Source organism: Coregonus lavaretus (assembly GCF_964263955.1).
Source record: "Coregonus lavaretus genome assembly, chromosome: 5".
NCBI classification, from domain to species: domain Eukaryota; kingdom Metazoa; phylum Chordata; class Actinopteri; order Salmoniformes; family Salmonidae; genus Coregonus; species Coregonus lavaretus.
The window spans coordinates 9426298-9440448 of NC_139992.1; the positions used below are offsets into that span (position 1 = coordinate 9426298).

The 14151-nt window shown below is 43.3% G+C and overlaps 1 protein-coding gene across 1 annotated transcript in view; it reads left to right on the forward strand.

Moving 5' to 3' along the window:
• parp14rs3 (poly(ADP-ribose) polymerase family member 14-related sequence 3) overlaps window positions 1-14151 on the forward strand; it is a gene marked incomplete at its 5' end in the record, with an annotated part of 21991 nt that continues 7840 nt past the window's right edge. Inside the window, 20 exons of the mRNA XM_084162563.1 lie at window positions 1-172; window positions 997-1193; window positions 1308-1329; window positions 1906-2070; window positions 2571-2810; window positions 2928-3170; window positions 3798-5869; window positions 6090-6222; window positions 6333-6437; window positions 8052-8114; window positions 8217-8393; window positions 8523-8707; window positions 8793-8835; window positions 8956-9060; window positions 9214-9276; window positions 9396-9572; window positions 9789-9964; window positions 10063-10174; window positions 10261-10380; window positions 10491-10553. Of these exons, the coding sequence (XP_084018689.1) occupies window positions 1-172; window positions 997-1193; window positions 1308-1329; window positions 1906-2070; window positions 2571-2810; window positions 2928-3170; window positions 3798-5869; window positions 6090-6222; window positions 6333-6437; window positions 8052-8114; window positions 8217-8393; window positions 8523-8707; window positions 8793-8835; window positions 8956-9060; window positions 9214-9276; window positions 9396-9572; window positions 9789-9964; window positions 10063-10174; window positions 10261-10380; window positions 10491-10553 (4633 nt within the window). The remainder of the gene's footprint in view (window positions 173-996; window positions 1194-1307; window positions 1330-1905; window positions 2071-2570; window positions 2811-2927; window positions 3171-3797; window positions 5870-6089; window positions 6223-6332; window positions 6438-8051; window positions 8115-8216; window positions 8394-8522; window positions 8708-8792; window positions 8836-8955; window positions 9061-9213; window positions 9277-9395; window positions 9573-9788; window positions 9965-10062; window positions 10175-10260; window positions 10381-10490; window positions 10554-14151) is intronic.

Consider the following 14151-nt stretch of genomic DNA (forward strand, 5'->3'; position numbering starts at 1 on the left):
ATGACGGAAAAAACGCTCGTTTTGGAGGGTCTCCCAGACGACCTAGACAAAATCAGACCCAAGTTGGATTTGCACTTCAAAAACAAAAGAAAGTCTGGAGGAGAGACATTACAAATTCAAGACTATCCTGGGGACAAGAGGAAGGCTTTGCTCGTTTACCATGAAGATGCAGGTAATTATTTAAATTTGTCCTAATACAAAATATTTAGGCCAATGAATAAAGACACATCCATGAAGGTCTATCTGTGTTTAGTAACTTGGTGGTTCGAGCCCTGAATGCTGATTGGCTGAAAGCCGTGGTCTATGAGACCATATACCAGGTGTATGACAAAACCTATATTTGCAATGTTCTAATTACGTTGGTAACCAGTTTATAATAGCAATAAGGCACCTCGGGGGGTTGTGGTATATGGCCAATATACCACGGCTAAGGGCTGTATTCAGGCACTCCGCAATGCGTCGTGCCCAGAACAGCCCTTATCAGTGGTATTTAAGTGATAATGCCAGAGAAGCCGGTGTTTGGAGGATATATTGGCACGGGTGTTGTTAGGCCCGAGACAAAATTGAGAGCTGGCAAACCGTGCCAATATATTCAGCCAAACACCGGCTTTGAGGACAATATCACTTTTATACAACAGGTTACCAACATATTGATATAATGATTTACATATTTTCATTAAAAATGTTATTTCGATGAATTTATTCATACTATTTCCTCTTTCCATAAGGTATAGTCCCGACACAAATCAAGGGTTGCTACCCAAGCAGGCTGGTCATTCGTTCTGTTGCTAGAGATGCGACCCAGTCATTCAGTCTTTTTGTTCTGTAACTATGGACGCAACCCAGTCGTTTGTTCTAAATGGTCCATTGCCCTTGGTTGCTAGCGCTCCAAACACCAAATGAATTTAGTTCAGTAATGTAACCTGTGTCTTAGGAGCCACACAACAAGTTTTTGTAAGATAAGTATGTAATGATGGTCTGTCATTTCTTCCTCAGTTCTGCAGAAAGTATTGGATAGAAAATGCCATAAAATTGATTTCAAAATCCCTTTTGGGCTGGTTGAGCTTCAAGTGAAACTGAAGGAAGATGGGGGTGAAACAGAAGTGAAGAAAGTTAAACCACCAGTCTTCCCTCGCCCTACAAAAGACAAACTTATTTCTCTAGGAAAGTTTTCACCTAACATTGAAGAAAAGGTGATTCTTTATGTATTGCTTATATTGTATCAAGTTAGAGTTGGCTATATACAGCATTACAGCATTTTGACCTACTAATGTGTTTTCTCTCTGTCTTTGTTTGTGATGTATCAGCAAGCGTCAGAGAGTCTAGCGGGTAAGATTCATATTCATAAATTTACATTTAAGTCATTTAGCAGACGCTCTTATCCAGAGCGACTTACAGTTAGTGAGTGCATACATTCTTCTTTATACTGGCCCCCTGTGGGAATCGAACCCACAACCCTGGCGTTGCAAACGCCATGCTCTACTGAGCTACATCCCTGCCGGCCATTCCCTCCCCTACCCTGGACGAATTGTGCGCCGCCCCATGGGTCTCCCGGTCGCGGCCGGCTACGACAGAGCCTGGATTCGAACCAGGATCTCTAGTGGCACAGCTAGCACTGCAATGCAGTATCTTAGACCACTGCGCCACTCGGGAGACACATAAATATACTTAAAGTTGCACTATGCAGAAATCGCTCCGCCATTTCCTGGTTGCTAAAACTCTAATAGTTTGCCTAATTTCAGTTTATGTGACAAAATAAACTAGCATAGTGTAGAGAATCATTGTACCATCTAAACTGCTGTGAAAAAAATTGCCCAAAAAGTTACATATTGGCACTTTAATAAGATATTAAATCAATAGGGAAATCACAGTACTGTTCATTCTGTGTGTCTGTTTATTTTTCAGATTCAGTGACGGATGATGACATAAGATTACTGCTTGTCAGAACCACCAAGGAATGCGAAAAGGAACTCCTTAACTTGTATTTTGAGCAGTTTGCTTCAGAAGAAGGGGTCAGCATTACCAGACATGGAAAGAATAGCTGGATCCTCAAACTGTCCTGTCAGTCAGGTAAGGAGACTCATATAAATAGCATTTTCTTTCTGGAATTTACTGTATGTGGGAGTTGTTAACCACTTGTATTTCTTTCAGTGTAGTCAGTGTACATTTCAACTTTGTACCTGTCAGGATAAACACTGATGTAATCAGATAATCTATGATACTTGTGTATCATTCAGAGGTTACATTGCTTTGACTGTAAAATACCATGAGTCATCTCAGCTGGGAATAGGGATCATAAGGAAATGATTCCTTCTCGGTCACTAGAATATTTAAAAATATACATATGTTGCCTTTTTTTTTCTAATGAGTCATAGTATCTCAGATAATTTACATTGTTACATGTGATGACATTGTTTGATTGTTTGATGACATTAACATTGTTACATGTGATGACATTGTGACGTGTCATCTACTTATATCATCAAGTGAACATTACATTAGTTTATTTCTTGAGTCTGCTTGATCATTCATGCCCACCAATAAATACAGTACCTACTACCTCCTCTCAGATGCAGAGAAAGTCCTTGCCAAGAAGGAGCATCAGTATGGCATTTCTGTGGAGGTGTACAACGAGACAGCTGTTGAAGGGAAACTGGACAACAGACGCTTCGTCCTGACTGGGTTCAGTGAGACCTGCAAGTGCGACATTGTCTCTCTTTTCATCGGCAGCTGCAGCCAAGGGGCTGACCATGCCTGGGAGGCCCTGGACGATGGAGAAAGAGTAGTGGTCACCTTCAAACAGGACATTGGTGGGTCCACAGATACATAAAAAAGATGTATACACAACATCACTAATACACCATTAAATGAAGTTGTATGACCAAACAACGGTATACAATACTAATCTAACTATCAATGTTCTGCAGACATAAATTCCTTCCTTAGGAAATGCTTGTCAAAGAAGTTCCAGGGCATGGAGATTGGGGCCTGCCGTTTAGAGCTGACAGACTCTGTCCTTGTCCAGGGGGACATGAGACAAATCAAAGGAGGAGTGGAGGAGGCCCTCAATCTCTACTTCTCCAGCAGGAGGAGCAGAGGAGGAGATATCAAGTCCCAGATCTGGGTTACCAAGGGCAAGAGCATGGTCATCACCTTTGAAGACTGTCATGGTAGGGCCCTTTTCAATGACATTATACTCTAGAAATGATGTTGTGTGTAGGCCTACAGTTGTATCAATAGTTCTATATGCACATTGTATATTATGCATTTCAAAGCGTAATGTGTTACCTCCGTGTGCTATCCTGGTATTTCCAAACTGTTACAATTGATAGACTTGGAAATACAAGATAGTGTTAAAGTCCTCTTCCTGTCTCCTTTTCACCTCCATTTAACACCTGATTTACTTAACAAAATGGACATCTCAATAGGTGGTCCAGGTATGACATGAAATGGCAAAAGTGGAGGGCTGGGCCTTTCCTCTTTTGTTCTCTATTGCTCATGTTGTTCCTCAAGCAAAGGGGGGAGGCTCTCCTGTTGTTCCTCAAGCAAAGGGGGGAGGCTGATGACATATCATCTGACCATCAGACCAACTCCTTGAATGCCCTACTCCTTGAAGTTTACAGTTGTAAAAAAATTCATTTTGCTCAAAACATATATTTTATTACCTTTAGTGTGTACTTTACAGTATTTATACTTGGAATATCACTTTTCAACAGGAAAAGTAGAAAAATCGCTGGATGACGTCTTTAAGGCAATTTAGTAGTAATTCATTCTGTCCCCTGTTCTCCTTGTTCCAGTTGCCCATCAGGTGGCAGAACACAAGCACCATTTTGGTGGGGTCGACCTCATAGCTCAGCTGTTCTACCCCAGCCTGCAGAAGGCTTTGACGGGACAAACAGCCCTCCTCCCAGACATCCCCACAAAAGTGACCCTTCCACTCAGCACGGAACTCCTCGACTTCATTAACCGTGACGAAACCCGCAAGCAGGAAATTACAACTGTACTCCGTAGGGTCCATGCTAGCGTCTCCTTCAACACGACTACAGAACCCCCTCAGATGGAACTGGACATGACCATGGGGAATGAGTCTTTGGGCATGCTCAGATTGTTCCCTACATGGGAGAGGAAAGCCCGGAGAGAGGCTCTGGCCTTGCTAGAGAAATATAAAGAGGTTCAGCTGCCCATAGAGGTGGAGGTCTGGGAAAGGATCGAGAGCAGTTGCCTTGGCCTCAAATCCCATGGTGCTAGCATCTCTTACAGGAGCACCAGTGCTGAGATAGTGGTGGTGTGTGTGCAGAATGAGGTGAAGACCCTAGTGGAGAAGATTGCGCACATGGTGAAAAAAGCTAGGGATGAGCTTGAGAGGGAGAGGAACACGGTATTAAGAAAGATCCCACTGGACTCCAAGGAAGAGCTTGATTTAATTTGTGATCTCGTCTCTGGTAAACTAGTTGACGTAGGGTTTTCTAAAGATGAAGAAAGCTTTATCATCTGCCTAAAGGGTTTGGAGAACCAGGTGAGCACAGCAGAAGGTGCCGTCAAAGAGGCCCTGGGGAACGTTGAAGCCAAACTCCTTGATATATCAATGCCTCTGATGGAGTTCTTAAAGTCTGTGGACCTGAAGAAGTTTGAGAAGAACCACTTTGCCCAAAACAACATATCGTCTGTGTTCCTCCTTGGTGATGATTCCATCCAGATCCTGGCAAAAAGAACTGACATCCAGAGAGCTGAAGACAAACTACACGAGGTCATCAAAGAGGAAGTCATCAAACTCACACCAGACCAAACCCATGTGACAAAGGGCGAACAATGGCTGCAGTTCTGTGCCGGGCTCAATGGTGAGCTCAAATCCACCAAGAACAACCACAATGTCAGCATCTCAGTATCGCAGGAGAAGATTGGTGTCTGTGGATTCTCCAGTGTGGTAGCAGATGTATCAGGGAAGTTAAGGGGATACCTGAATAACAAGAAGCCAGAAACAGCGGACGTCCCTCTCAAATCAGTGCAGGAAGTACAGTATGTGGCCTCTTGTATGAACCTCTCAGAGGTCCCTGAAATCAAGGCCCTTGGTGTGACTATACTGCCATGCAAAACACAGGGATCCCCTTGCCTGAAGATCACTGCAGCGAGCGATAAAATCAAAGAGGCCTTAGAGGCAGTGAAACAGCGGGTCAGTACAATAACGACGGAGAAGTACACATTCTCCGAAGCCGGCAAGTCCAAAGTCCTGGAGAAGAACCAAGTGGCTCTGCAGGCTAAGGCCAAGGATTTAGGGTGTAAGCTCTATCTATCACCATTGATTACACACTGCCAGAAATACAGCTACGACATAGAAGGGTGCGTCACTTTAACCGTGGGTCAGGGTAACATCTCCCAACATGCTGCAGATGCTCTGATCTGCCCTATGAGCAGTAGCCTGACCTTTGATACTCCGATCGCAAAGCAATTCCTTCAGATGGGTGGGCCTGGGATCAGGAAGGTGTGTGACAAGTTCCTGAAGGAGAGGCAGACTCTACAGGCAGGAGATGTGGTCTTGTCCAACCCAGGAACGCTTGGAGCTCAACACCTCATCTATGCAGGCATTCCTGTATGGGGGAAGGCTTCCACACCTCTCAACACTGTCTATCTGCAGTCTGCTGTCAGGGACAGTTTACTGGGAGCAGAAAACAAGAAGTGTGTCTCCATAGGCATGCCAGTGATGGGGTGTGGCGCCTTTGGTTTTCCTGTCAAAGAAAGCTGTGTGGCAATTATCAAGGGAATCCTTGATTTCATCTACGCTGATCAGAAACCCCCCCAACTGAGGAGCATATTTGTGATCGACTCCGACGCCAAGATAGTGGGGGAGTTCCAATCAGCCATTGAAGGAAAGGTAAGTCTGCTTCTCCACATAGCATTCCATGTTGATCCAGTTGGACAGGTTTTTTGTTTATTTATAATGCCACCCGGCTCTACCTGTGATGAACATACCAAGTCAAACCTTGGTACATTCATGGGTGTGATTGAAGAGGAAATGTGCAGTGTCATTTGTAAATGGGGTCAAGTATTCCCGTTGAAAGTGAAACCTCTTTTTGTCCTGCTTAATTTAACAGGGTTATAGTCGACAACAAAAAAACAGCAAACCAGCAACAGGCACGACTCCAACTGCTCACTCTGCAGCCACTGCCTCACACAACACACCTCCACCACCACCCCTAGCGGCTAAACCAGGCTCAGACATCAAAGGTTATTTCCTTCAACCATACATTTTTGTATCATCACACCATAAAGATAAATACTGCAGGAAACCTAAAGCATGCCGTGTCCTCACTCAGACTTCTGTCCTCTATTAACAGTGATTATAGGTGGCGTGTCAGTGATCCTGAAGAAGGGAGACATCACCAAAGAGACAGTGGATATCATAGTGAATTCCAACAACCAAAATCTGAATCTGAACTCTGGTAAGTGTCAGTTTCAATGTTTACAATTAGGCAAATTATCTTGATTTAGACTTTTAGGTTTTAGTTCAGGTTAGTCGCAAGTCTTTAGAGGGGTCTGAACTTACTGATTTAGCCTCGGTTTCAATCGTCCTCATTAGGAAATAAACCTGAGAACGAGATTTGGGTCTTGGAGGTGTGCTTTGATGTGGGTGTCTCTTGTGTGTGTTCGCACATGGGAAGCGTTTCTACATTCACTCTGCCAAAACAGTACACAGTTACAGTCACTCACCCTTCTAGATAACTTAAAAACAGTCTAACCAGGTCTTGTGTCTGGAAGTAGCCTAGGTTAGCTAGCAAATTTATTTCGCCAATTAGCTTCAGCCGGCCGGTGCACGACCGTGGCAAAGTTGGTTTGACTTTGGATAGCCTATCTGTGGGGCTAGTCAATATATTACACAATGTAAATGGGACAATATTTTCATGTTACACACACCTGTTAGTTTTCTCATTAAATTCTTTCAATATTTGTATATTAATTTCTACAAATTATATAGTTGGTTTGAGGCTTTTATGTCATTGCAATTTGGAGCTATTGACATTTTTTTAAAATACTGTCCCATGTACATTGTGTAATTTACTGATGGTCCCTAACTAGCCCCATAGGGATATCCAAAGTGAAACCAATTTGACCATGGTCAGTGTGCTGGGCATTATGATCAGTCGTGTTCAGCTGCCCTCCGAATTGATGATTACTTGTGTGCTGCCGGCATGTGGGCAGGATTGAAATAAACCCAATCCAAGGAAAACCGTTACGTACCCTTCATTCCGTGACATACCCTTTTTTCCTAATAACCTCTAGGGCCGGGATGATACCAGTATGCAAAACCCGTTAGTATTGTGGCAAAGAAACAACATACGAAACAAATTTAACTTCTTTAGGAAAACAGCCCTAATGTTTGAAACAATGTCACGCCTTGACATAGAGTTGGCTAGTTGGTGAGTCAGGGTGTTAACATTCTATGTGTGGGAATTTCTATGTGGACATTCTATGTCATTACATTTCTATGTTGGCCGGGTGTGGTTCCCAATCAGAGGCAGCTGTCGATTGTTGTCTCTGATTGGGGATCATACTTAGGTAGCCATGTTGCCTACCTTAGTTGTGGGATCTTGTCTTGTTTGGCTTGTTGTGAGTATAGCCCATAGGACTTCACGTTACTTTTGTTGTTTTGTCAAGTGTTCATCTTCTTTAATAAATATGTACGCATACCACGCTGCACCTTGGTCTGACCCGTCTCTCAACGATCGTGACAAACAAACAAACATTATGTTGTCATCCAGAGTCACATGTATTTATTTTCCAAACTATAGCACACTATTTTACATACAGCAGGTTTATAAAGGAACAAAGAGTTTGGTCTGCTTCCTGTTTTCATTTTGATACAGGTATCCTGACAGCCTAATAATCTCACAAATCTCCGTTTTGGAGGAGACTGACTTTACTTACACTTTGTGGTCAATTTTGACACTATAATAACTGTTTCAGACTCCTATCGATGCCACATCGGCCGTTTTCAACCAGAAAAGTAGTTTTTTGATTCTCACTCTTTAACATATCTCATACTCTGACTCTGGCAGGTGTTTCTGGAGCTATCCTGAAAGCAGCTGGGGAATCTGTAGCAGATGAATGCAAAATAATTGGTTGAGTATTATTTTATTATTTTATTAATTCAGTCTTTATTTGTCCAGAAATTAAAGTGCATTGAGGTTTGTAGAATTGATTTTGTGTGCCAATTTCCCCAGGTATGCTGAAGGCCGATGGTGTTGTGCTCACACGTGGTGGGGACCTAAACTGTAAAAACATAGCTCAGATGGTTGGGCCCAAGAATTCTGCAGATATCACCACCTCCATAGAGAAGGTCTTTCAGCTGTGTGAGATCCAGAAGGCAGCCACAGTGTCCATCCCTACTATTGGCACAGGTGATTTAACTGAAATGTAGTGTAAAACTAAAAGTTCCATTCCAGTGTCACTTGTATTGATTAATCAATACATTTACTGATTTCAATTGATCTATTTATCACTTTGGATGGTGATGTCTTATGCTTTAGGACAATGTGGCATTGAACCCAAAGATTCCATCAAGGCCATTCTAAAAGGACTGGAGAGCCACACGTCACAGATGCCCTCATCCAGCATCAAAATCATTTTCATAGTGGCCTTTGAGCAGAAGATCTTTGACTCCTTGAGAAATTACTTTAAAAAAAGTAACCTGCGCCCACACAAAATCAAGCAGGTAGATTTCATTTGACTAAGGCTCAATTGGACATGTTCTGTTTGGTTGATGAGTGTGATAATTAGAGGTTATTGGTTTTACCTAGGCTGCATCCACACCTTCTCAGTACAGTCTTCCCCCAAATCAAGGTTGGATTTTGATATATCTTTGTTTACATTTTAAATGAATTCACATTTTTCAACATTTCATAGGTTGTCATCATCACAATAATGTTTGTCTGTGAAATGTTTACCTTTTCCGACCCCTAGTTAAGATCCATGGTGTCAGAATTGAATTAAGGAAAGGAGACATTACTCAAGAAACTGTCAGAGGCATCGTGAATACCACCAATGCTGATATCAGCTTAATAGGAGGTCTGTATACGAAAAAACAACAACATAAAATGGTACATTATTAGCGCACTACAGAAAATACAGTTTTCGTTCTTCTGTGAATGTAATTTCCTACCTACAATGTTTTTTACTTGATTTAAAATATATTACCTAATTTTCAACATGTTTTTTTAGGAGTTAGTGCGGCGATTGTCAAAGCAGCTGGGAGCGCAGTTGAACAGGAGTGCAAAACCATTTGTGAGTTTCTCCCATCTCCCATAACAATTCACCTGTGGTGTATCACAGCCATTCAGTCTGTTTCTCTCTCGCTCTCTCACTCTCGCTCTCTGTGTGTGTGTGTCGTCTGCTTTATCCAGGCCCTCTGAGGGCTGATGCAGCAGGGGTGACCAGTGGTGGGGCCCTTCAGTGTGACTTCATCCTCCACATACTGGGGCCCCACTCTGTGGCTGACGCTACACTACGAGTCGCCAAGGTGCTGGAGTGCTGTGAAGACAAACAGATCACCACCGTGTCCTTCCCTGCTGTGGGCACTGGTAGGTAATGGTTTATTAGTCATTCAGCATTATTACAGGTTCTTAAACTGTTGTTATTTAAAACTCTGAATTACCCCATCAGATAATGGTTTTAGGCTCCCACCATGCTGCCATTTTCAATTGTCACATTCAAAATCTAGTCATCCATTGGTCCCCTTGTTGTCCTGTTTTTCAGCTACACCTGATGCAGTTAATTTTGTATCATTCCCATTGTAGGTGGTGGTGGCCTTAGCGGCACAGACTCTATTGGTGCCATCCTCCAGGGCATCCAGGATCATCTATCCCTGTACTCTTCTTCTACCATCATTAAACTGATCTACATCGTCGTCTATGAGGAGAAGATCCTGCAGGAGTTTCAGCTGGGGCTCAACCAGTGGAAGACAAGCCAGATGGTACAGTATGTATAGGAAATACAAAAATGAAAAAACGCATAATGTACTAACCTTTCCTTACCAACTAAATGTAAGCGTCATTGTGATTCTAAAACCAGGTGGAAGACGACAGTGACGATGATCTTGAGGATGATCTTCATGGTGATGAAGATGACAGTGATATGGGGGACACCAACTCGGTGGAAGAAGATGACACCAGTGTTCAGACAGGTTCGTACAATTCCAGTCTGTTACAAAATGTGTGCTGCTGCTAGATGTCTGCTACTTATCCTTTCTCTGTGAATCCCTTTATCCAGGAAACACAATTGAAGCAATAATTGGGCCAGTGAAGGTCAGGGTAGTATGTGGTGACATCACTAAGGAGAAAACGGACGCCATCGTCAGCAGTACAAACTCAAGCCTCGATCTGAACTCTGGTAAGATCTCCCCCAATTCCAACTTTCGAATCAGCTAAACATACCTGAGATTATTGCATCATACAGGTCTTCAAATGAAGATTATACTCATGTCCTATCTCACTCTGCAGGTGTATCAGGAGCCATTCTAAAAGCAGCTGGACAGACAGTCGTGGATGAGTGCAAAGCCTTAGGTATGAGTCTTGATGTACATAAAGGATGTAACGGATTTACCGATATGCATCGGTCCCCGGTTCAAATGTCTAAGATATGAGTGCATCGGTCTGTGGAAGCCTAAACCGATCCAAATTCAGGCTGTAACACAACAAAATTTGGAAAAAGTCAAGGGGTGTAAATACTTTGTGAAGGCACTGTACATTTTCAACCTCATACAGAGATAATCCAGGTGACGTCACTTCCTGTTGAACGTGGAACGAGGGAGAGCTCGGAATGTTGTTTTGAAAGTCTCTGAAAAAGTGTTCTATTGAAAAACTTGAGTTACTAGCTAGCTACCTTTTTGAGTTTGGATCCCGCGATGCGGTTGGTTGCTGGGATACTATCTGTCCAGGGATCCTGCCGACCAAGGCCGGGTCTGAGGAGCTGTTTGACGTAGCAGCTAGCAGGGTTTCCTTGAGGGCATGAACGCAGCCCGCGACGCGGTTAGCCCTTGTGGCTGGGAACGCAGATTGTCCCGGGCTTGGGACTGTCTAGATCCCTGTTGTTTGTTGCTGGTTCCATCTTCCCTGCGACCTGCCCTGTCTGGAACTGCAAGGAGTAACCATGACAAAGACCAAAGCCGGTGGGAGTACTCTTGAGGACAGTGGTGTCTCTCTATCACAGGTGAAAGATCTTTTAAACGAACAAAAAGTTCTACAAGCAGTTGTTACAACAAAAAGAAAATAGCTTCAAGTGTTGTGTCCAAATACTGGTGAAGTCAACTAATAAAAGAATAGATGACATGACCAGAGAGGTCCAGGACCTGAAGAACAGTTTACAGTTCTCCCAGGGTCAGCTCGATGAGTTTAAAGAGGAAAACGGCAAGAGGACAGCAATCTGTAAGTCATTGAGAGAGGACATCAGTTCTGTATGTGAATCCATGATAACAATGAAATCAGACTATCTCGAGGGACAATGAAGGCAGAACAACATTGTTGTGGACGGAATTGCCGAATCTCCACGAGATCTGGACGGAGTCTGAGGACAAAGTGAGGGAAATGATCTCAGAGAAACTGAAGATGGACAACAGGAAGATTGAGGTGGAGCGCGCCCATAGGATTGGAAAACTGACCACCGGCCTAGGTGACAGGCACAGGCCAATAGTGGTCAAGTTCCTGAGGTTCAAGGACAAGGTAGCTGTTCTGGAAACAAACACTAGGAACAAGATCATCCACATGTATTGATCACATTTTTACTAGTACTGTAGAACTTTGTTCTAAAGCTGTATCCGTACCCATTGGCTATATCCAGGAAAGCCAAAGTTCCAAAAGCTTGGCCTAAAATAGTGTGTAAGAGATCATACAAAAGATTTTGCTTTGACTCCTATGTTGATGATGCACTTGATGCACTTGATGAATTTATGAAATTACTTCTTCCAATTATTCATAAACATCCACCTGTTAAGAAACTGACTGTTAGAACTGTTAAGGCTCCATGGATTGATGAGGAATTGAAAAACTGTATGGTTGAAAGAGATGGTGCAAAAGGAGTGGCTAATAAGTCTGGCTGCGCATCTGACTGGCTGACTTACTGCAAATTGAGATATTATGTGACTAAACTCAACAAAAAGAAGAAGAAACTGTATTATGAAGCCAAGATCAATGATATAAAGAATGGTTGAAAAACAGTTTGGACTACATTATATGAAAATATGGGTAGAAAGACTAATTCAACGCCATCTTTCATCGAATCAGATAGCTTATTCATAAAAACCATTTAATGTTGCCAATTATTTTAATGAATACTTCATTGGCAAAGTGGGCAAACTTAGGCAGGAAATGCCAACAACGAACAGTGAGCCATGCATGAAAAAAAAACAATAATGAAAGAAAAGCATTGTAAAGTTAGTATGGGAGAGGTGGAAAAATGATTATCTATCAATAATGACAAACCTCCTGGCATTTACAACATACACATTTTTAGCAGATGTTATTGCGGGTGTAGCGAAATGATTGTGTTCCTAGCGCCAACAGTGCAGCAGTATCTAACACTTAACAACAATACACACAAATCTAAAAGTAAAAGAATGGAATTAAGAAATATATAAATATTAGGACGAGCAATGTCGGAGTGGCATTGACTAAAATACAGTAGAATAGAATCCAGTATATACAAATTAGATGAGTAAAGCAGTATGTAAACATTATTAAAGTGACTAGTGTTCCATTATTCAAGTGGCCTGTGATTCCATGTCTATATATATAGGGCAGCAACCTCTAAGGTGCAGGGTTGAGTAACCGGGTGGTAGCCGGCTAGTTATGGCTATTTAACAGTCTGATGGCCTTGAGATAGAAGCTGTTTTTCAGTCTCTCGGTCCCAGCATTGATGCACCTGTACTGACCTCGCCTTCTGGATGATAGCGGGGTGAACAGGCCGTGGCTCGGGTGGTTGATGTCCTTGATGATCTTTGTGGCCTTCCTGTGACATCGGGTGCTGTAGGTGTCCTGGAGGGCAGGCAGTGTGCCCCCGGGGATGCGTTGGGCAGACCGCACCACCCTCTGGAGAGCCATGCAGTTGCGGGCGGTGCAGTTGCCGTACCAGGCGGTGATACAGCCCAGCAGGATGCTCTCAATTGTGCATCTGTAAAAGTTTGTGAGGGTCTTAGGGGCCAAGCCAAATTTCTTCAGCCTCCTGAGGTTGAAGAGCTGTTGCGCCTTGTTCACCACACTGTCTGTGTGGGTGGACCATTTCAGATTGTCAGTGATGTGTACGCAGAGGAACTTGAAGCTTTCCACATTCTCTACTGCGGTCCCGTCGATGTGGATAGGGCGTGCTCCCTCTGCTGTTTCCTGTAGTCCACTATCAGCTCCTTAGTTTTGATGACGTTGAGGGAGAGGTTATTTTCCTGGCACCACTCCGCCAGGGCCCTCACCTCCTCCCTGTAGGTTGTCTCGTCATTGTTGATAATCAGGCCTACTACTGTTGTGTCGTCTGCAAACTTGATGATTGAGTTGGAGGCGTGCGTGGCCACGCAGTCATGGGTGAACAGGGAGTACAGGAGGGGGCTGAGCACGCACCCTTGTGGGGCCCCTGTGTTGAGGATCAGCGAAGTGGAGGTGTTGTTTCCTACCTTCACCACCTGGGGGCGGCCCATCAAAGTCCAGGACCCAGTTGCACAGGGCGGGGTTCAGACCCAGGGACCTGAGCTTAATGATGAGCTTGGAGGGTACTATGGTGTTGAAGGCTGAGCTATAGTCAATGAACAGCATTCTTATGTAGGTATTCCTCTTGTCCAGATGGGATAGGGCAGCGCGATCGTGATTGCATCGTCTGTGGATCTATTGGGGCAGTAAGCAAATTGAAGTGGGTCTAGGGTGTCAAGTAAGGTAGAGGTGATATGATCCTTAACTAGCCTCTCAAAGCACTTCATGATGACAGAAGTGAGTGCTATGGGACTATAGTCATTCATCAAATCAAATCAAATTTTATTGGCCACATGCGCCGAATACAACAGGTGCAGACATTACAGTGAAATGCTTACTTACAGCCCTTAACCAACAGTGCATTTATTTTTTATAAAAAAGTAATATAAAACAACAACAAAAAAGTGTTGAGAAAAAAAGAGCAGAAGTAAAA